Raw genomic sequence first — 23,723 nt, 5'->3', positions numbered from 1 at the left:
AAGAATGTACGATTTTATATAATCATTATTGCTAATAAGTAATATTATGTTGACTTAAGTTCCTACAATACCAGTGAATAGCTTAAACTGAGGTAATGTTCATTAACAGTCTTAATGTTCTATAATGTTTTGACACTGTGTCCGTTTGTCCGAGAAACCCTTGCACTCATATTTACTACACTTAGTTTAGTAACTCAAAAGGGATAGTTCTCTTGAAGCGTCTAGTTCCTGTTGCATCAAGAAATAGGATCAGCATTCACATGGTTATGGCCTTAAACACATTAAGATTCTTATGAATACTTAAATGTGAATAATAATTTTTAATATACCAATGATTCGCCAATGTCCCGAAGCGATTTTTTTCGAATACTTATGTGTTATTATTATGTGCAATTAAATGTACTTTCAGAAAGACCGTTAAATAGAAACGAATATTTAATCCTCCGTAGTAGAGAACAATGCTTGAACTTAAAATCTCATAATATTATTTAGAAATTATTTCAAAGCAGTTGAAGCTTTGAATGTACGTTGAACTTTAAGTTCTAGACTTAACTTCGGGGTCAAATACCTTGAAGACTGAAATATAGCTGTAATATACTTAGAAACCTAAAGTGATAGACGGGATTTTGAATACTTAATTCTAATTTTAGTTTATTTCACGGATGGCTAACAGAACTACACATATAAAAAAAAGTATTTTGTAGACAGCTACAGGATTTCTCAGTCACATTCTTCTTATCCGGTACACTCTTGACAGAGCGGTCGTGATCGCTATTTAGTAGTAGTAATCAAAGGAGCAGATGTGATGCGCTTCACGACGTTTCGCCATCGTTGCCATCATGTCATCCTGCTACACTCATTGAGTGTACCTCCTACGGCAGACTTGATCTGGTCAGTCCAACGCGTAGGTGACCTTCCGCGCGGTCTAGTGCCTTCCATCTTCCCCTGGACGACAAGGCGTTCTATGGACTGAACACCACGCCGAGATACGTGTCCGAAGAATGTAAGGATGCGAGATTGTACTATTGAAAATAAACGCTGCTTAATACCGAGTTCTTGAAGTATCGAGACATTTGTACGAAACTCGGTCCACGAAACCCCAAGCATTCTCCTCCAGCACCACATTTCTAGAGCGTCTATTTTCTGTCTTTCCACAACTAGCAAGGTCCACGTTTCGGCCGCGTACAGAAATATGGGGAATATAAGAGTCTTCACGAGCCTGATCTTCGTGGCTTTTGTTATGGTCCTGTTTCTTCATATCTTTTTCTCTCAGTCACATATACGAGTATAATTGTAGAGTTTATTGCCAGTTCTTCTCTTCCGTTCTACGCCCTTAATTTGAGAACTGGCAGTAAATGTAAAATTAGAAGCATTTAATGTATATTTATTTTTTATTGTCGTTCATAAGTGTACATTGTGTTACGTATATGAATAAATGATTTTTGACTGTGTAATTGGGTTGTATCCTAATACCACGCGAGAGCGCGGGAAACAGTTCAAATTATCGTTAGCAAAATAAAACTGTCGTAATCTTTTTCGAAACCGCGACCGCCTAATAATTGTTCAGGTCATACAATCTATCGCCTAAGCACATTTTTATGGGATAAATCTGATATTCCATTGATCCCATGTTATGTAGAGAACTTAATTACTGCCCTTTGTGCTACTCCGAGCAGGATTATTTTGAGTTCTTTCATTGATATCACTTGTTGAATAAAATGTATATAGATTGCCATTAATAGTCAAATTATGTACATATAACCTACACGAATGTATCAAAGAGGCTCTGAGGGCTCGTTCCTTACTGGGACCTCAGCGGTATAGCTATATAGCGTCAGCAAAAAAACCCTTAAAAAGCCTTTTATGGAAGTAGAGGGGAGAGCATCAGATGGTATCCTGCTCCCTTTTTCTGCAGACTTTTTCTGTTGAATTATTTTCTCGCAAATGGAAACAATAGCATTCCACGCCACGTTACTCTACCAAGCATTTTCAAAATAGAGCTAGGTCGTAACAGAGAATGGAATAAAATTATTTTTTACCCTGAAATCAAAAACCCAATTTCCGAGCTTCCTCGCGGTAGCGAACCTAACAGCTTTTATTTACACAATAACTTTGCAGTTATTGGCCTTGAGGCTTCGGAGGCTGTGCACATGCGCGGGAACCAGGATTCGGCTGAAATTGCCCTTTGTCCATTCCCAACGTAAAGGTCTAGCTGTGCTGACGTCACGGGAAACGAAAATAGGCGGGAAAGTGAGTAACGCTTTCTTTACCTCAAATTATATTATTTTATAAATTAGCTTGATACGTGATTACATCTATGTAGATTTATAACACGACTGCTACACGTTAAAAAATATATTTCTAATTACATATTATTTTATTTTAGAGTATTTAGAATATGTTGTATGGTTGAAATTATCGTGTCGGTTTATATTAAGAATTAGCTTAATCTACTTTTCTGATTTACTAACGTTCATTAAAATTAGTTTGAGTATCTATGTATTTTTGAAATCTTACGAAGTATATATGTAAGTAGTGGCATTTAATTTTATTGAAAATTATACGAAGTCCAATGTATGAATGCAATTTATGTTATCAATAACATGAATATTGAAATCGTTAAATATATTCCTAGAAGGAACTCGTTTTGTGCATTTTTTTAGTTAATTAAGTCTATTTACAATAAAATAATTTGATAGATTTACCAAATGCTCTAAGTCAAGTGAATTTCCTCTTAAAGAGAATCACCTAGGTCCTTTATTACCTTCGGCTAGTGAGGATCCACGTCGTATCTAATGCACCTCTAAACAGATCTCTATCTGCAGTTGACGACGTTAAGTACATGCTAAGCAGATCCATTTTATGACAGTCTCCATGTCTTCAGTCGTAAGATGCTACAGCCACTGTTGTTCGGTCACCGATAATAAAATTTGCAAAGTAGAAATAAATTAAAATTTTAAATTGCGTATTTGTATTTTTAACCTTGTTTTTTTGTTGTATAATTTTTTTCTCTTTTATCATTGCTATGTTTCCCTTTAATATTGTGCACACTTGTCATTGATGCACTTGCATCGATTGTGTTTTTGTATATCGTATGTCTGTAAGTGTTTGTATGTGTTTCGTTTCGTTTTAAAATAAATGTAAACAATTTTAAAAAGCTATGAACTGAAAAAGCTATAATGAAAACCCTATGTATTTGTAATACGATCGTTCTGTTAGTACGTATTTTGCCGCCCGCCCAATTTCCGTTCAGTTATCCAGTATCAACTATATAACCCAAAAATGTATCCTTAGTATAAAGAAGAAGAAAGAGAAGAGAGAGAAGGTAAAATAGTTACCAAATATATTTTATTTAAAATGCTTGGTTTATATTTAGAAAAACTTTGGGAGCTATATAGTCCAATTGGGTATCCAAAAATTAATTAAACTCAGCTTAATATTCTTTAAAATAAGAAGGAATCCTCGTTTAAGTTGAATTGGCTTTACTTTTCATAATCATAATTTATATGTTTTTAGTTTAACATCCAGAAAAAGTCATTACTGAAATGAAATAATGTTTAAGTTCTCAGCAAATAAACGCTATTACACTTAGTAGAGCGTCCCGAATAGTAAAACATTCGTACTCTGAACTTTTGTATGTACGTGGTATACCTGTTGAATCCTATCGATCAATTGAACTAAATGTTATCAACGCACTCCCGCGGGTTACACCTTCCGGAGGGTCGAAACGCTCATAAATTCTTTTACCGTTTGACAGTTGAACAGTTCACATGTATTCCTGTAACCTGTGATGTCTATCAGGATCATTCGTGCTCAAGCATGTGGCGGACTAACACGTATCTGCCGAACTGTCCGCCATTTTGCTGACGTTTGTGTATGTGTATGATAATGTGTATAGTGTTGTGTGTGTAGATTTTAACTGAGGTAGGTTATCCAAGCGGTGATTTGTTTAGAGTTTTTTGTGTCCGTGCAACGTGTGTTACATATGCGTGTTTAGAACTAGGTAGTTCAAATTTAATTGAGAAATTTCAATTGAATTTTAACGTTACTATTAAACATGATAACAAATTATGCTGTACATATAGTGCGTGAATATCATAGTATCTAAAACCGGGTGATAGTTGTGGAAAATGAGGGTAGCCCATGCTCCCATGTTATTGGCTACCTTCTTACAATTTAGTTTAGTTTACCAAAACGAATAAACACGTTCTATAGTTTTTTCCCTCTAAACTTTTTTTATTTTCTTTGCTTTGGGCTAAAATTATAAGGCTGTATAGGGGTCAAATCGTAACTAAATATTAATTTTCGGAAAAAAGTCTACCAAAGTAAACCACGACGTCGTAAACAATCCATGAATCAGCAGGTCAGGTTGAATAGAATAATGAATGAAACCCGCATATCAATCTTTCGATCATCTCTAACTGACTGCTAGTTGTTATTCTATTACGATAATTATATTTGCCACAAGAGTATGACTCCCAAGATGAGTACTGAATTTATTGCACTTACATTACTGAACATTTCTAAGTTTGTCTCATTACAGCGTTTCTAATTAGCTGGATGTCATACGGAAGTCAAAAGCAAAATCTTAACGTCAGTACAATGCTTCTAAATTTAAATTTAATGCCAGCTCTCAAGTCAAGGGCGTAGAACGGACGAGAAGAACTAATAAACTCTCCGTCACTCTCTTAAATCGCCAAGTCGTAAGCATCTTACCCTAAGATATGCCGTTATTTTTACGGTCTTCTGGAGGTCGTGTCCTGTCTTGAAAAGTGTTGCTGCCTCCATACAGCTATCCTTAGCTTGTCTAAGGGCATTAGGGATGTTGAAAGACCAACGAGTAGGCGGTCCTCGACTTTTCCTGCCAACACTGCCCCCTAACACTATCAGTTTGTCGAGACTATTCGACAATTTGGCCGTGTAATATTTGTATAGTTTTAAAACAAAGTTGAGAGGGAACGTGTCTTGTGTTGAAAATCGAATCCTTAACCATTTCGCTAACAGTTAAATAGCCTTAGTAACTATTATCTCTTGATGAAGTTAAAATCCTAGTACTGCGTTTTAAGTATTTTTAGATTTCGTTTGACTTTTTCTATAATACTTTGCGAGTAAGCTGACATCCAGGGCCGGTTTTTAATAAGCTGGAGCCCAAATTGGTTCGAGGCACCAACGTGTGATAATTATTAATTCTCAATACATTTGATAGCAACGGATTGGTTTGTATTTTAACTCATATACGATACGTTTAGGAATATGAAACGGCTGTCTAAAATATGTCATGCTACAGTTTTACGCTTATATTAAAATGTATTATATCCTTGTAATTGTGTTATTAGTTGATTAATATACAGATGTTAAATTAAACCGTTGGTATCAATAAAAAATTCCGACTCTTCATATCTATTACCAACCTGTAGCGGTCAATTGTCTTTGCCTAGGGCCCTCATACTTGCAAACGATTATACGATGTTACTTTGAATGCGGCTCTAACGTACCATTACGGCAGCCTTGAAGCCGTCTTCATTTTTCTTATCAAGATATTTATGATGGAAGGCTTCAGCGGAAATCGATTTTCATTATAAGGCAGCATCAATTTTAGAAACTGTATATTGTATCTACTGATATTTTGGTGATAGGGGAAATATGTTAATGTATTTGTGTAGGATTTATAATTTCTTTTTAACATGGTAGAATCGTGCGTGAATAAGATCAGTTAGAAACTATTCATAGTTTGAATACGGTACTTTAAATATTAAAAAAAAACCTGATATTATAATGTTCTAGTGGACTAGTGGCTTAAGTGTGCTTTCAACATTGAGTTTGGGCTTTCGAATCACGGTAGACCAAGGATTTTAATACCGCTTGTATATTTGATTTTAAACTCATAGTAGAATTGTGTTCGACATCATTTGCAGGAAATTTAACAAGTTTGAATACGATATTATAAATATTAAAAAATAGTCATGATTAATTGTTCTAGAGTCTAGTGGCTTAAATACACTTTCAACATTGAGTTTCTATGTTTGAATCTCGGTTGTGCACTATAGATTTTTCCCACGACCAAGGATTTTAGGACCGCTTGTATATTTGATTTTAAACTCATAGTAGAATTGTGTTCGACATCATTTGCAGGAAATTTAACAAGTTTGAATACGATATTATAAATATGAAAAAATAGTCATGATTAATTGTTCTAGAGTCTAGTGGCTTAAGTGTGCTTTCAACATTGAGTTTCTATGTTTGAATCTCGGCTGTGCACTATAGATTTTTCCCACGACCAAGGATTTTAGGACCGCTTGTATATTTGATTTTAAACTCATAGTAGAATTGTGTTCGACATCATTTGCAGGAAATTTAACAAGTTTGAATACGATATTATAAATATTAAAAAATAGTCATGATTAATTGTTCTAGAGTCTAGTGGCTTAAGTGTGCTTTCAACATTGAGTTTCTATGTTTGAATCTCGGCTGTGCACTATAGATTTTTCCCACGACCAAGGATTTTAATACCGCTTGTATATTTGATTTTAAACTCATAGTAGAATTGTGTTCGACATCATTTGCAGGAAATTTAACAAGTTTGAATACGATATTATAAATATTAAAAAAATGTCATGATTAATTGTTCTAGAGTCTAGTGGCTTAAGTGTGCTTTCAACATTGAGTTTGGGCTTTCGAATCACGGTAGACCAAGGATTTTAATACCGCTTGTATATTTGATTTTAAACTCATAGTAGAATTGTGTTCGACAAGATTATTTGCAGGAAATTTAACAAGTTTGAATACGATATTATAAATATTAAAAAATTGTCATGATTAATTGTTCTAGAGTCTAGTGGCTTAAATATGCTTTCAACATTGAGTTTCTATGTTTGAATCTCGGCTGTGCACTATAGATTTTTCCCACGACCAAGGATTTTAGGACCGATTGTATATGTATTTTTTTATTGTTTCAGAATTAATATTATTTCTAGTCCATGTACTTTAAAACAATGTTAATACAGTCCCCTTGACTTGCAATCTATATTAGAGCTAGAGTGAACGTAAAGTGAAAAGAAAAGAAAAGAGATAGAGGCTTAGAGATGGACGCAAGAAATGATGGACTCGGTGATGACATCGAACTGAGCGTTCAGGGAGCGAGCAAAGCCAGGTACTACTTATTTTTATTCCCAGTAGTATTTGTTATAAGTAAAACTGTGTAAGTGTTATATATCTTTATGTTTAGTAATGTAACACACTGAAGATTAAACATTTGTATTTTCGTGTGTTAATGAATAAGCTCAACTAAAAAGCCTACTTTAAAAAAAATACCATGTCTAGCTTCATTATCCTTGAGTAACAAAGGCTATATATATTTCGAAAAAACCTTCAAAATGCTAGCTAATGTTAAGTAAATAACAGTTTTAATTAGCTTTTCACTCAATTTTTTTAAATCGGAATTCTTTAAAAAATAAATAATCTGTAATTCATTAAAACATACGGTTTCATAGGTAACGTCGTAATAATACTTATTATTCTCTTTTCATATAAATTATAGATAGATATATTATTATTTATACATTTTGATTTTGTTACAAATTTGAATTTCGAATCACACCACAGTGGCTTTTTCTATGCTTAAGTTTACACAATAAACAACAATTGGGAAATTATAACCATAATACCAACATTAAGACACTTTTCAAGTATCTTTTATCAATTATTTATTTACAAAAGCTTGCCAACTCTCGGCACACTCATTTATAGGTACATAAAAAAATTAAGTATAAGATTTAAAGTGACAAGCACAAAGGAAAAATTAAATAACTTTTTTCATTAATTAAAGAAACTGAATAAAAGTTGATTTCAAAGTATGGATATCCAATTATTTACGAAATAACTCGATATAACTTACGTAAATTGTGACAATGTTTTGATTTGATTGCTTTTTTAGCGACGCACCAAAGAAATCAGCATTGCCGGAGAGAGGCTCATGGGGTAGCAAGTTAGATTTTATTCTATCTGTGGTGGGATTGGCCATCGGTTTGGGCAATGTGTGGCGGTTCCCATACCTCTGCTACAAGAATGGAGGAGGCGCTTTTCTCATTCCCTACTTCCTCACATTGTTCCTGGCTGGTATCCCCATGTTCTTCATGGAGCTGGCCATGGGACAAATGCTTACGATCGGCGGTCTGGGAGTGTTCAAGATTGCGCCGATTTTTAAAGGTAATTTTTTATTTGTTCTGTAGAAAATATGTGTGGTTAATTATTGATTTGTAGTGTACTTTCCTAGATTAAATTTAATATATCTGTCAGTAAAACATAGTTTATTTGCTGTAAGTATATAAATTATGACCATTCGCGCGGTGGGCCATGGTGGACCATGCAATGATTTGCTAGGGATAGGAAGCAATGGCAGCAGCTGGATGAGGCCTTTGTGCCACTAAGGCAAGCTGTACAAGAGGACAGCTGTGTAACAAAACCTTCTTAAAGAACTCTTTTATATACATATTTATTTTTGTAGAATTTCGCTTGTACTAGCTGAAATAAAGGCTTTGAAATTGTAATTGAATATAAGTTATACTGATAGAATATATATATATATATATATGTTTTTGTAATTTATTATAATATTTAATCTTACGCCTGTTTGATTACAATCAATATTAAAAAAGGTTATCTTCCTGTTTTTAATTTTCGCTGAACTGTGATATCATTACGCCTAACTTCAGACTAATAAGTAAATTAGGTCTAACCTCATTTACTACAGAGAATATTTAACATAAAAAATGTCCAATAACACGTACAGTCTTTTTTAAGGGACAGACATTATTTTTTCCGTTTACCATTGTTTAGCACCAAGACCAAGGTGCACTTACACTTATTCGAATGTTTTTGACCTTATCAATTTTCTTACTACGTCCGTGGTGTCAAAAAGACAACGTTTTTTAAAAATGTTGTTTAATGTAGAGTATTATGGTGATAATAATAAATCATTTAATTGCATGAAAGTGGTATATTTAAATCAATCAATTATAAAAAATCCGCTCAATCAGTTGTATACAAATAGGCATGAAAATATCATATTAATTTTCATTAAGTCATATAATAAGAACATCAACACTATTTAAAAAAAGGTGTGCCTGTACACACTTAAGAAGTGAAACTTCTTTAAGACCTTATTTTTCGAAAAATAATCTACTATATGCAACTTTACAGAAATTGGTTAAATAAAGTTAAATTAGATAAAGTTTAACGAAAGGATTTTATTATCATAGACATGAAAACAAATAATACAATTATTTCATTTTACCTTATTACTATTAAGATTATTACAGAATATCATTAATTGTAATAGAATTACTATCGTTGTTATCGTTATTATATATTTTTGTTATTAATGACTTCGAATCTCTTCGAATCAACCGTGGTAGGGCAAGAAAAATATGGGGCGTAACGGAAAAATGTGACGCGTAACCGAAAAATGTGACGGTATTTTTTTTACGACGCCGATAAAGAAGTGTCACTTCAATAAATCAATGGTGCTACAACCTTTTTAGGTCTGAGCCTCAGATTACTGTATCTGTTTCTTGTTTATTTGTCAATCTAATAGGCAAGTAGGTTATTAGCCTTCTGTGCCTGACGCACGCCGTCGACTTTTTGGGTCTTAAGCCGGTTTCCTCTCGATGTTTTCCGTCACCGTACGAGCGAATGTTAAATGCGCACTTAGAAAAAAGTCCATTGGACCATAGCCAGAAATCGAACCTTGGCATGAGAGTCGCATGCTGAGGCCACTAAGCCAACACTGATCTTTATTCTAATAGTTTAAGTATATATATTCTAGTAATAAGTTAAACTATTTATAAATAATTGTTGTCACACTTATTGTTCAAATACACGCCATGAAGGCACCTTAGGTAGGTAGGTAGCGTGTTTTGCCGTGATAGAATGTATGACATTTTCTTTTCATTTTCATTTTCTCCCATATAACATTTGAAACAAACAAGATTACAGTTAAGAAGGTATTGGGAGACTGGTTTCAGAACTAGGTTCTGACCTGTGATAACAGATAACCGGGCTTCCATTCCACAGCGAAGTCATACTGAGTGGTACCAAAAGGTACATACATATATGGGTAGCTAAACAAATTTAAAGTTTTAAATAAGGAAAGAAAAACAAAACAAAACAGTCACCTAGTTAAAAGTTAGTAGATAAAGTTGTATAGGTGTATGTGTGGGTGTGTGTCTGAGTGTGTGATAGAGAGAGAGGGTGTGTACATGTGTGTGAGTGAGTGTTAGGGTATGTATCAGGCACAGGCCTGAGAACATATGTGAAAATTATTCTAATACACCTAGCAGATTTTCCGTTTGGTCATAGTTCAAAGTAAGCATTATGAATTTAATGAGAAAAACTAAAACTTGTGTCATTATAAGACAGCAAATAGTTAAAGAAAAAACTTTCATGAGACATTAAAACATCATGAATTTTAACAAAGCTTAATTACCCTTTTGTCTAAAAAAATCTTAACTTTAATTTTGAAGTTTTGACGAGCACATAAAACAATCTTAACAATGGCTAAAAGCTTCTTTAAAAAACGTTTGTCTTATGTATGTTTACTGGATCCTGTGATTTCCCAGTAAGATTAACGGTGTAGCAATGTACAAATTTAATTACAATCGAAACATGAGAATAATAGAACATAAGTCACATTATAAAACTATGATTTTAATATATATCTATCTGTTTACCTAAATCCATTTAGGCAAGAATCAGTGACCGAAATTTTAATAAGGCAAAACACTTCTGTTAGTTCATTACATAGAACAGTGTTTGCAATATTTTAATTACTACAAATATCAATTTATTCGAGTCGAAAATAAAAGTACATATTTTAATGAGTTTCCAGCCAATTAATATTTGAACAAAATTAAATTAAAACAGGTTTTAATTGGGTCGTAAGAATAATAGAACTTGGAGAACTGTAATTGAAATATAATATATATTCCACTATCGCCAGTTTCTTTGGCAACTAATAAAAGAAAAGTTATTGACTGTGGTTCCCTCAGTTCTCCATGTAACAGTACAGATATAATTCAGATAAGTCAGTTATGTAAAAGACTAGAGATGCCGTTTTGTATTGATTAATAATAATAATAAAGCCACTTTAATGAATACAATAAGACTCGTTAATATTTGTATTAATGTGTCTGTATTTTGTTTTTGACATCTTTCATTTTTATTTATACCTGATATTATTATTTATTATAATGTTGATTTTAGACATGTTTTAAATTAAATACAAAATATGAAAATCTATATACAAATACTTTTATATACTCTCTAAATAATTTCCTTCGAGCTACAATTTCATCCAAGCATTAACGGGGATAATTATACCTTTGTCATGTTTGTGACAATGCTTTCAGGAAAATCATTGTCGAAGTAAATTACGTTGTGTATTAAGTTTTCGAATACAAGCGAATTTGAAATAAAACTTTTTAATAATTTTATTATAATACTTGTGCATGTTAACTGTTTTTAATAAAAAAAAATAGCGTGTGAATTCCTCGTAAAATAGTTTTTTCGTTGTATCTTAAATGATACAAAGAACAATATGGAGCCAATCTCAGGAACGGATTCGAAATAAAACATTATTTTTGTGATGTTTATTACAGTATGATCGAGTAAACCCGAGTAAAAACTCGCACAGCTAGTTTCTCATAAACTTGATAACCCAATGCTTCTTACATGTATCCAATATTATATTATATATATAGGCAAACAAAGAGTTAAGAACTAACTGCCGCTCATGCACCTGCAACACCACGAGGATTACAAGTGCGTTGCCGGTCTTTAAAATCACTATAAAATACACTAAATCGCGACAAGTGTCTTAAAAAGTGCTCGTGTTAATGATGGAATTCGCATTCCCTCTTGACGTCATGGAGTTAAGTAATATAATATATTATGTACAATTTACAGGAATCGGATACGCCGCGGCTGTCATGTCGTGTTGGATGAACGTTTACTACATTGTGATTTTGGCATGGGCCATCTTCTACTTCTTCATGTCTATGCGATCTGGTAAGTAGTCCATATAAAGTTAATGTTGATTTAAAATATAAACACCATAATATTAATAAGATTTAAAGAAAATCCTTTTTATTTACTAAAATTAAGTAATAAGTTATTTTTAAATGAAGTTTATATACGTACATATAGAATATGAATATGTAAACGTTATGACAATTTTTTTTAATTCTTTGGGATGCGCCGTGCGTCGTCTTTTGCCTTCTATAAAGATACTTTCCTACTTTTTGCACAAAAGCGTTACACAAAACGGCAAAGTACCTTGTAAAGATTGCCAATGGGAATCCAATATATTTTTAGTACATACAAGTTGTTGTGATATAAACGAATAAAAATTATTGTGAGTTAATCAAATTTAATTTAAAGTTTGCAATTGGCTTAAGATCTCAATGATCTAACAATTTATCACGGCAACGACATAAACTCTAGGTGTGTGTAACGGGATGTGTAATTATTTAATTATTATATCTGATTGCATTACGTTATCCGTTGGTATAAGAGGAATATTTTTGGGTCTGTTGGCCATCCATCATCATATGGTTCAATACCAAGGCTGAGGCTGTTGACATCAGAACACCTATATAATATAGATGGTATTTACCAACTTTCTTCCAGACGTGCCATGGCGTGATTGCGACAATTACTGGAACACGGATACCTGCGTCAATCCATACGATCGCAAGAACTTAACTTGTTGGTCATCAATGGACATGACCACGTATTGTACCCTGAACGGAAAGAATATAAGCAAGGCTCTCCTTTCTGATCCTGTCAAGGAGTTCTGGGAGTATGTTTTATAGTTATTTATTTTTTATTATTTTGGTTATATTATATTAGCTCAATATCAAATTACTAGAAAATCAATTAATTCAATTCACTAGTTGCCCTGTTTAAGCAACACATGTGCTTGTAAAAGGCGACAAACGTAAAATATAGATTTATTCTAATTCTAATTATTATTTATCTGAAAACTATTCCGTAACTATCTCCATCTCCATATAAAAATGCTTTACTGAGAAAATGTAAATCAGTGTTACCCTTGTAAAGAGCAAACTTTCAATGCATTTGAAAGCGCCTGATAACCTTTTGCGAATTGACAATTCTTTTTTCTATAACTAAGGATAAACAAATGTTATCGTATCTTTCGTTTAAAAAACGTCATTATAATACATAATATAATGGCCGCTACTCCGGGCGCCAATTGCGAAAGAGTTTTCGACAATTTGAAGTCAAGATTCCAAGAGTTTGCAGCGCGATGGTGCACATGTAGATGATGTTATTTTTAAAAAGTGAATCTCCCAAATGTTAACTTAGTTAATAAGTTTGTTTAAGTATTACTTTTGCTTCTTTATTTTAAATTTTTTTTCAAAACCGCAAAACTCTGAGGCCCGCCCTTTACAAAAGAAAAAGCTATTGTCTGCTACTCAGACTAATGATGTGCCGTAATGGCCGTAAAAATGTATCCCAAAGCTGTTTAAATCATTTAAAAATTACCTATCTACCGAGGGACACACGGCTGTAGGTGCCAGCATGTAGCACCACGCTGTTTCATCTAATTTGAGCCTAAAAATGCCATTGAATAATGCGTGTCCTAAAAAAAATTTAACCGACATTTCTACATAATATTTTAACTTATAGACGCCGAGCTCTACAAATCTCGAGCGGTATAGAACACATTGGTAACATCCGTTGGGAGCTGGCTGGTACACTTCTTCTGGTCTGGATCCTGTGCTACTTCTGTATCTGGAAGGGAGTGCGCTGGACTGGAAAAGTCGTGTACTTCACAGCGCTTTTCCCTTACTTCTTACTCACTGTATTGCTTATTAGAGGTACGGTATTGGCAAAGGTTGGAAGGTCGACATCGATTATTCTAAAACCCGTTTATCATGCAACATGCTTTATTTATACTCGTGGTATACTTGCTAATATCCATACTTATTAATTTAGCCATTTGCTCGTGATTTCGATAGCTATCGATCACTATACCTATATACTATACCTATACACCTATAATTTTATTATCGATTTTACAGGAATAACTCTACCCGGTGCAATGGAGGGAATAAAGTTCTACATAATGCCGAACATGTCCAAGTTATTTGAGTCTGAAGTATGGATCGACGCAGTCACTCAAATCTTTTTCTCGTATGGTTTGGGTCTGGGAACACTTGTGGCACTCGGAAGTTACAACAAGTTTACTAACAACGTTTATAAGTAAGTAAAATAGTACTAAAACTATGAAGACCATATCTCAAATAATATACATATTTAAATAGACTTCATTAATGATAATAATAAACCACATTTAGTTTAAATAGCAGTAAAAATAATGAAAACTACACAAAATTTTATGTATTCCTTTTCCGTCAAGATACAGTTCTCGCCTAATATTCGCGCTTCATCGCGTTGGCTCATCATTCTTTTGACTCTTGCCTTTGTCCCTTGTCTCTTGTTTGACTTTCACCCTTTTCATAAAAATTAAATAAGGTTTATTGTTTTGTTGTATGCATGTGTTTCTTATTGTATTTTCGCTGTGATGAACAGTTTATACTTTAGCAACAGAGCAATTAGACTAATTAATTGTTCATAAATAAGTGGGGAAGGTTGCTTGAACAGTTTATGAAGCATAAGTTTTTAGTATCAGCCTATTTCTACCATTAGATTAATGAATTGATATTAAAATCTTATAAATCGTATGTGTTACTAATACTTAGACAATTTCTTCATTTTCAGAGATGCCCTGATAGTATGTACAGTAAACTCCAGTACATCTATGTTCGCTGGTTTCGTGATCTTCTCTGTAGTTGGTTTCATGGCTCACGAACAGCAGAGACCTGTAGCTGAAGTGGCTGCGTCAGGTACGCATACGTATTTTAGTTCTAAAGACATTTATTTTCTAAGGTGCTCCTACAATCGAGTCTTTTGTTTAATTTTTATAGTTTTCATAGTTATAAACCCCACAAGGTAAAACGTTTTGAGTAAAATGATTAGAAAGGTTTTCTAATGTTTCCTAATAATAATAGGAATTTAATCAATTTCATTAACGTGTACCTTAATTATTATTTCTCTATCAGGACCTGGATTAGCTTTCTTAGCATATCCATCAGCTGTACTCCAACTTCCGGGAGCACCACTGTGGTCATGCCTGTTCTTCTTTATGCTGCTTCTCATCGGTTTGGACAGTCAGTTCTGCACCATGGAAGGCTTCATCACAGCGGTGATCGACGAATGGCCGAAACTACTCAGAAGGAGGAAGGAAATTTTTATCGCTATTACGTGTGTCATATCATATTTGGTTGGGCTGTCTTGTATTTCTGAGGTAAGAAAACGTTCTTACAAACTGTCATTGCAATTGCCAGATCAAATTAATTGATTATGACTACACTATCCCCAAAAAGTAATTCTTAGTTAGATACTATTACAAAACTGTATTCGGAAATTTTATTTATTGCTTTATCAACAAGCTTAAAGCTTTCTACTATAACATAATCTTTTATAAAGATCTTGCACATTTCCTAAGATAATACCCTTATTTCATGACAGGGTGGTATGTATGTCTTCCAAATTCTGGACTCCTACGCTGTATCTGGCTTCTGCTTGTTGTTCCTGATCTTTTTCGAGTGCGTGTCGATCTCCTGGGCGTTTGGAGTGAACCGGTTCTACGATGGTATTAAAGAAATGATTGGCTACTACCCAACTATCTGGTGGAAGTTCTGCTGGGTCGGATTTACACCTGCTATATGTATTGTAAGTGATGTTTTTAATATCATAGAATTAGAAGGAATTGCATGCCACGGGAACCAATTGTGTTTCATACATTTTGACGTCTATTTCTTGGTTTCCCAAAAGGACTTTTTATAAGCGATACAGTCGTAGTATATTTATATTGTTGTGTAGTATTTTTGTACTTTTACAATATATAAACTATACTTTCTCATTTGAATACGGTTTGAAGTAAATTTTTGTTTGAAGTAAAATTTGTTATTAAAAAATAATCTAATTCCAGAGCGTGTTTATATTCAACTTGGTACAATGGACTCCGATTAAGTACATGACCTATGAGTATCCCTGGTGGTCTCATGCTTTCGGTTGGTTCACTGCTCTTTCGTCTATGCTGTGCATCCCCGGATACATGATTTATCTGTGGCGAGTTACTCCAGGGACACCAATGGAGGTAGGTTTAATAAGTGGTCATGAAATAATAAATGTAAAAATATTTTTCTTAATTTTTGGGTTAAAGCGTGTATTCTTTAGTATCGTTTTCCTCACTCCGTGAGTAAGTATCTAAAATTTACCAAGATCCAACTTTCAATGGTGGGCGCGTGATTGTGTTCTGTGAGGTCGATGACTACATATAATATCTAGGCGTGAAATAATACTTTTAATATCTACAAAGCAATAAAATCTTTGTAATAAAAAACATGGTCACGAAACCAGCATATTTTAGACCCATCATTTGCAACATATTACTATTACAAACTAATAGTGAATCTGACGAAAAAATTAGTCTGTCCTATAAAGTTGAGTTATTAATTAAGAAAAATACTTAATAAAGTAATGTTTTTATAGAAATTCCACACGATCGTTCGAATCCCCGAAGACGTACCAGCCTTACGGACCAAGATGCAGGCTGAGGAGCAAGCCAAACACGGCAAGGCCTAAATGAAATTTGATAAACGAGTCAAAACGCAAAATAATTTAGACGTGCCATATTAACGTATAACCATTATTTACTTATATTACTTATTAGTCATTTAATTATGTAGTTATTACGTTTTGGGAGCGTCGCGACGCGTTCATGTATTAGATATACTATATTTACAAGTAAGTTAGTTAAAACGGGTTTCAAATAGTTAATCTTATATATTATAGTTATTGTCTTCCACATAGGATGCTTTAAGTGTTTTTTTATTATGTGTAGCTTGTAGTTGTAGAATGCGTAATCCATTTTATTAGTAGTATATTTCGATTTTTAAAAGTGGTTTAAAAAACCCTCTTATTGATAAAAACTTGTTAAAACTGTTTTAATATCTCTTGTTATAAAAGAATCAGTGATTAAGTTAAAACAGTTTGTTTTAGTTTTTATTGATAAGGGTTTATTATAAGAATGTGTAATCGTGTATCAGTGTCTATTTCTTAACAGAATATTTCCATAGCATTACCAAAGAGTTGTAACATTTTAGATTGTGTATTTTGAGTTATTTGTATATTTTTATTAAGAATTACATATCGTTAAGTAAGAGTTTTGGTTTAGCTTTAATAGTTAATTTGATTTTAGTTAATTAATGCATTTATCATAAGTAAAATGAAGTTGTGTTCCGTGTGAGACCAAATCTTTGAAGTATTTACAAAAATGTCTTAACTAATTCATTATACTGTAGCTGTTGGCCTAAAATTGGCCTATAGTCGTTATTTTTCGACCTTATTAATGTAATGTGCCAAAATATTATGTGTGGAGTTCAAAAGAGGAATGTTAGTAGATTTTCATAATAATTACTATTATTAATTATTACTCTATTTATACGTCAATTCCTATAACTAGTGAACATTCGTAGTTGTATGGCGTTTTTCATATAAACCTATTTATCACGTACGCAAATTATTTACAAAAAATAGTTAAATTTACCAAATTATTAAAATATTATAACATGTAATCTTTATGCAATATTTAATTTGTGTTATATAAACACCATAAATAACCAATGCTTAATTACTAATAACTCGATTAATAATTAGTAATTAAAATATGAGTTATTAGTAATTAGTTCATTAATAATTTTTGTGTGGTTTCAATTATACGATAATTAAATACAGAATGTGAAAAATGTTTATTTAGATGTAAGGAGTAATCATTCCATTAAATGTTTTCAAAATTAATTTAATAGTTTCATTTTGATTTCCAATCCTTTATTCGCATCACGCATTCGTCAAGGCTAGCTTGAATTGCATATTATATTAATTATTTTACCTGAATACTACCAAGAGTAGGTCCCATAGAACTTTGGTATTTTCCATATTTTTCTACGGATCAGAGTCCTGGTCAATTCGTCCAGTAACCAAAAAAAGATAGAGTCATTCGGGATGTGGTACTGGAGGAGAAATTTGAATACCATGGACTGCAAAAAGAACCAATAATTCCATTGTCAACCCTCTAAAGATGTCACTAAAGACCAGAAGACTGTCAACTATCATTTACAAACGGGTGCTTAGCTATGATAGCCACACTGCCAGGAGAGAACCGGATGCTCTTGACAAGCTAGTTGTGTGATGGCAGGAGAAGTCAGGGACGGCCTATTGGTCTGACCAAATAAAGACAATTATGAGTCTCAACATCCCTATGGGAACAGAAAGTCTCACTATCGGCTAGGAATATTCAAGACAGGCATGACCTTCAGCAATGAAGACTACTGAAGAAGAAGAAGTAGATTTTATCCGAATAATACAATCTTTACATATTCTAGATATGTTTTAGATTTTCCTTTTAAGAAGACGTTCTCAATAAAATATTTATGGACGGATCTAATAACTTTGTCAGGTTGACAATTAGGTTTAGGTTAATAGTGGTTAGGACAAGTATCCGGGAATTGGCAGTCGAATTAATGAAGACTGTCGAGGAAGGATGTTGTACTTTATCTCCAATCTAAAATCCTTGACCCGAAGAATCACTGACTGGCCAGAAAGCTTCAGTCTAATGTCGAGATGTATGTATTGTTGTATTTTCTATAGAGAAACACGTGCTACAAATATTTTAGCATATATTATTTGAGGTATGTACGTAGTGAAGACTAAGCTTTCCAACTTCTACTTGGTCCGTTGTGCGTCCTGGCTAATCAAGCCAGCCTAGCTGCTTCCAAAATCTTAGAATAGTCCTGAGCAGCCTTTATGGTGCGAGCTCACTATTTTGAGGATTTCTGTTCGTTGGGAAGCCACAGCCACGCATTCTAAGACTACGTGGGTGACTTATTCCTCAGCAGTGAAACTTCAACGCCAAGGACTTTTTTGGGCTTAGAAGTCGCTTTGGCACTAGGGGGTTTTCTGCTGACGGTGCCATTTTGGACTCTGCGGACCGCGGTGTTGGAGTTTTCTGGGCTTTTGCCGGATCCAGGTTCGCACTTGCGAGAAAGGCAAAGGCGGATGAGAACCAGCAGGTATCATTCCGGATCTTCTCTTTGCAAGCTCGTCGGGAGCATCACTGCTGACAGATCCACTGTGTCTTTTTATCCACTGTAGCCTGTTTGTCAGGTTGCAGTACATTGTAAAACTCCAGTATTGGTTTGTAGTTATTTCTTCTAATAAATGATACAATGAAGCGGCGTATATTTGTATCTAACTCTCCAAAAAGGTAGCAACTTTATATAATATAACGACTGCGGCTAACAACCGCCGTAACCAACAAGTCTGTATGAGAAATATTATTAGCGAGCTAGCAAAAAAGGTATCGTGGTCGCTGGTAAACTGGGTAGGCCTTGAGGAACAGACGACTTATCTAAGAACATATAAATATAGAGGGAATTGACAATATTCTTAATTTACATAGTACTAATAATACAATAAAATAAATTTTAAAACATTTGATCCCCGTGTACCTTTATTACCAGTAACTTGATGTATTGCGATAATTATTCTTTGACCTAGCAAAGCAGCAGAGATCAGCTGTACTATCTATCAGACGGCAACTTAAATCTTTAATTAGCCTATGAACCGAATGGCCCAATATATAATTCTTACATTGAAAAGTAAGAGGAGTTTTGTTTAACTTAACAGTTAAATGAATTGTGACATAACCGTATGTTGTAGAAATTAACACTTTTCGGACGTTTTAGCGTGTTTAAGTAATCCATTGTCAACAATTGGTGATGTAATCAGCCAATAATGTCGACTGCCTTGTGCACAAACATGTGCTTGGCGTTTATTTAAATATAATTACATTATCAGGGTTAAACAGGAATTGAAGTGATGAGTTTTTATAAGGAAGAAAATAATAAGTTTAAAAAGTTTTCTGTGTTAATAATTATAACGAACGAAGTATACAGTATGTACAATTTTCTTAACCTTTAAGTTTAGACTGCCACAGAGACCAAACTTTTCATTAAGTTTATTATTATGGGACTTAAAATCAAGCAAACATGATGAGTTCGTAGATGGCCAACACATAAGCGATGTGTAGATTTACAAAGTCAAATTCCTGATTCAATATTGCGTTATTAGAAGTTATTTTCGGAAACAATTTTTTTAGCAAAAATTAAAATAAATGTTCTGTATTTTTTTTTTATTTAATGGGGGATATGGCTGGAATCTCATCTGATGTTAAGTGATACCGTTTTCCATGGAGATTCTTAATGCCAGAGGGTTCGCGAGTGCATTGCCGGCCTTTTAATAATTGGTACGCTGTTTTCTTGAAGGACCCTAAGTCGAATTCGGCCAATGAGAAAAAGTTAACATACATTCTGAGTATGAGGACTTTAACCTAACTTTTTCAGGGTTACCCGAAACCACATGAACCCAGATATAAATCGTGGGTGGCTTGGCATTTCATTAGGCTGTTAAAATGTCTGACCTTGACGCGATTTATTGTAATTCATCGCAGCTCTATATGAACATAAGAATCGCTTTGGAATATAAAACAGTACTGTCCTTCTAGTTTTAATATCACTTATTTAACAAAGGAAGGTAAAGCGTGTAGGCACCGCATGCTGTACGGCACGCTTGCCGCACCGCTGCGGTTTTAGTTATTTTACAATTAAACAGTTATATTTATATTTATTTCCAACACACAAATATACACTACTTACAATATTCTTAACTCTAAGTTATAGTAATAAAAAATTGAGCAACCAAGTAAATGCTGCAATCATCAAAGGTACACTCCCACAGGATCAAACTTTTAATCAGATCATATGATTTTTATGCGTAATTTTCGAACAAGTGTTCGTAAATACATCGTAAGGAAACCGGGATGTCTATGAAAAAATTTAAAAAATATTCACGCCTGATCTTACCGTACAGCTGACCACGATCAGATCTGAGGCTGACCTAGAGAAAGAATTAGCTTTTATCTTTGCTTACGTTAGTAACTGAAAGCTGAAAGTCCTGGCATCGATACCATATGGAACTTAAAAACCGTTTACCGTCGAATTTGTTTTTATATTTGTTTGTTATTTCCGCTTTTATAAAACAGGTATTTACGTCTTAACTAGTATATGAATGAAATTTTAATAAAAAATACACTAACCTTACAAGCAATACCAAAAAATAATTGTATACATGTACGAACCCCGATGCAAAATGGTTCGTCTAGTATGGAAAGAATCGCATAATTATATAAGATCGCTACATAGCCATGTGAATGCTGACACAATCAAACTTCTTGACACAACAGGAATAAGACGCCTTAAGAGAAATAAACCTTTTGAGTTAATAAACCTTGTGTAGTGAATATGAGTGCAAGGATATCTCGGACACACGGACATAGTGTCAAAACATTATAGAACACTAAGGCTGTTAGCAATAACTTAGTTTTAGCTATTCACTGGTATTGTAGGAACTTAAGTGAACTTATTATATTTATAGTATAGGCTAGATTGTAATTTATGTAAAGTTTCATTCTTTTTGTGAGTTTTATTGTAAGAAAATAAAATAGATAAGTAATATAATATCGCTACTGTGAACATATAAATAGTCAAATTTTTAACGTGTTTTTTACTTTATAACGCTAATTAATTTAATTATTTTTAAACAATCCAACCTACTTGAATATGATTCGAATGATTTTTGTGCTTTTTTGGTAAATAAAAGTAAATAAAATTGGTACTTGGGACACAGTGATGCTAGGAACATTATGCTTACGCATTTTTATTTACTTATTTATATGGCTTTATAATCTTATGTGAAACTTTTAGGTATAGTTATGTCGATTGTATGGAAATATTAGTAACATACATTTCTTTATTGGATTTTTATATAAACTCCAAGGACAAGAATTTCGGGACTTCGTGAGAATTACCCATATATATGTCGATAATGTCAAGATACAATCACAAATTGGTGTAGTTCGAAGTGAATCTAAATCGAAAAAATTTTGACTTTGAATTGAAAATATACTTACTGTGTTATGTTAACAATTTCCTAGTAATTTCCTTTGATTTAACAATTAATTTTATTTTAAATAATGTGCTTTGAGCAGAACCAAGGTTACGAGGGAACATGGTACAAATAGTTTGGGAAACACTAATATGCTTTAAGTGTAATATTACAGACAGCGCGATTTTCGAATCTTCCAAAAACGAGATACAGGAATCACAGTACTAACCTTCGACCCTGATATTTGCTTTTAAGATTGTTCTATCATTAAATAATTATGTCGCCGGCCTATGTATTAAGATGTTAGGTTAATTTTAATAGAACTTACCGCGAACTTATTAGAAAAGGTTTTTAAATTCGACATACTTCAGTTCTGATAAGCTCCCCCACTATAATTAACGATATTATTAAATTAATTACATCTAATTAAAGGGACAAATAGAAAATTATAGAAAATGATAAGGAGTTATCGTTTGACCTTGAGGTCAGCACTGCACGATCCAGACAGAAATAAACAATGCGCGTTGCTTCCAATTCCATGAAATCTGATAAGATTCGTATAATTAAAAGGCTGGTAACGCACCTGCGGATGGCATCCATAGGTCGATTAATTACGGTAAGATTCTCCTGGGATCTATTAACGGCCCTTAATGAAAAAACTTAATAAGGATTATTGAAAGTTTAATAAAATGTCAATATCCATCTCTATATTGAAGTATGCAAAATATTATAGTAATAGTGATCATATTTATTACGACAAAACAAACAAACCAGCATTAAAATTATCAATTTCACATGCCAATTAAAATATTAACGAGAAACCTTCGGGAATTTTAATTAAAAATCCCCAGAAACAAATTATAGTCCTGTCTCTTGTGCGTCTTGCATACTTCGTTATTTTGTGGGAGGGGTAGAGTAGATTATGTACAAAACAGATGTTACCATTATCTTTTTATAGCTAAGTTTTCCTTTCTTATTTCGTTCCGTCACTACGCTCTACGTATCCACATGACAGTTACTAATTCGACTGCATCGGAGAGAACTTTATCAGTATGTGGATACTAAAACGATGTAAAATCGAAAAGTTTAATGGTAATGGTATGTCATTCAACGAGATTAGTAATATAAAAATACACAATACAATAGTCTAGAGACAAAATAAAGGTTTCGATTTTTTTAATTTTAGCTGTCATGTTTTGTTTATTTTTGCTTTGCTCTGTATCACATTTTTTACTAGTGAAACTTTTTGTGGATACATCCAATGGGTTTTATTTTATGTTTTAACTTAAAAAAAATTATTGTATAGCTGTATCTGTATTGTTTCCAAATAAATAAATAATAAACCCATTTTAATGCATTTCCCCGTATGAGCAAGACTTGTAATGAACAAAGAAAAATATTGGTTGGTATAAATAGATGCTAATACAACTTGATGCTCGGAGCTCTAAACTTAAGTTTAGACTACCTAGTACTAAGCTAAGTAATTTATGGTAAAAATAAAAGATAAATATATGTAATTATATCCAAATATGGACGTTTTGTACACATCTATATTAACTAGTCTTTGCCAACCG

General features: G+C 33.2%; 1 protein-coding gene across 2 annotated transcripts; it reads left to right on the top strand.

Moving 5' to 3' along the window:
- The first annotated feature begins 3,769 nt into the window (after window positions 1-3,769).
- LOC123711307 (sodium- and chloride-dependent GABA transporter 1) lies at window positions 3,770-17,786 on the top strand. 2 transcript variants are annotated; one of them, XM_045663825.1, is made up of 12 exons: window positions 3,770-3,924; window positions 6,957-7,150; window positions 7,934-8,205; window positions 11,962-12,063; window positions 12,685-12,856; window positions 13,708-13,898; window positions 14,103-14,283; window positions 14,803-14,927; window positions 15,144-15,388; window positions 15,613-15,816; window positions 16,076-16,243; window positions 16,639-17,786. In XM_045663825.1, exons 2-12 carry the CDS (start codon window positions 7,083-7,085, stop codon window positions 16,729-16,731), a joined length of 1,821 nt encoding a protein of 606 aa, XP_045519781.1. In that variant the 5' UTR covers window positions 3,770-3,924; window positions 6,957-7,082; the 3' UTR covers window positions 16,732-17,786. The 2 variants fall into 2 exon arrangements, with proteins under 2 accessions (XP_045519781.1, XP_045519782.1); XM_045663826.1 differs by lacking the exon at window positions 3,770-3,924 and adding an exon at window positions 5,101-5,216.
- The last annotated feature ends 5,937 nt before the right edge of the window (window positions 17,787-23,723 follow it).

This window comes from Pieris brassicae, chromosome 6, assembly GCF_905147105.1.
Source record: "Pieris brassicae chromosome 6, ilPieBrab1.1, whole genome shotgun sequence".
Classification (NCBI taxonomy): Eukaryota; Metazoa; Arthropoda; class Insecta; order Lepidoptera; family Pieridae; genus Pieris; species Pieris brassicae.
Note: the sequence above shows the minus strand (reverse complement) of the source record. Positions and strands in the feature narration are given on the sequence as shown.

Coding starts and splice junctions, on each gene's coding strand:
- LOC123711307 (XM_045663825.1), top strand. CDS start 7,083: ATGGACGCAAGAAATGATGGACTCGGTGATGACATCGAACTGAGCGTT. Junction 12,857..13,707: donor CCTGTCAAGGAGTTCTGGGA/GTATGTTTTATA, acceptor TTTAACTTATAG/ACGCCGAGCTCTACAAATCT. Junction 14,928..15,143: donor AGCTGAAGTGGCTGCGTCAG/GTACGCATACGT, acceptor TTTCTCTATCAG/GACCTGGATTAGCTTTCTTA.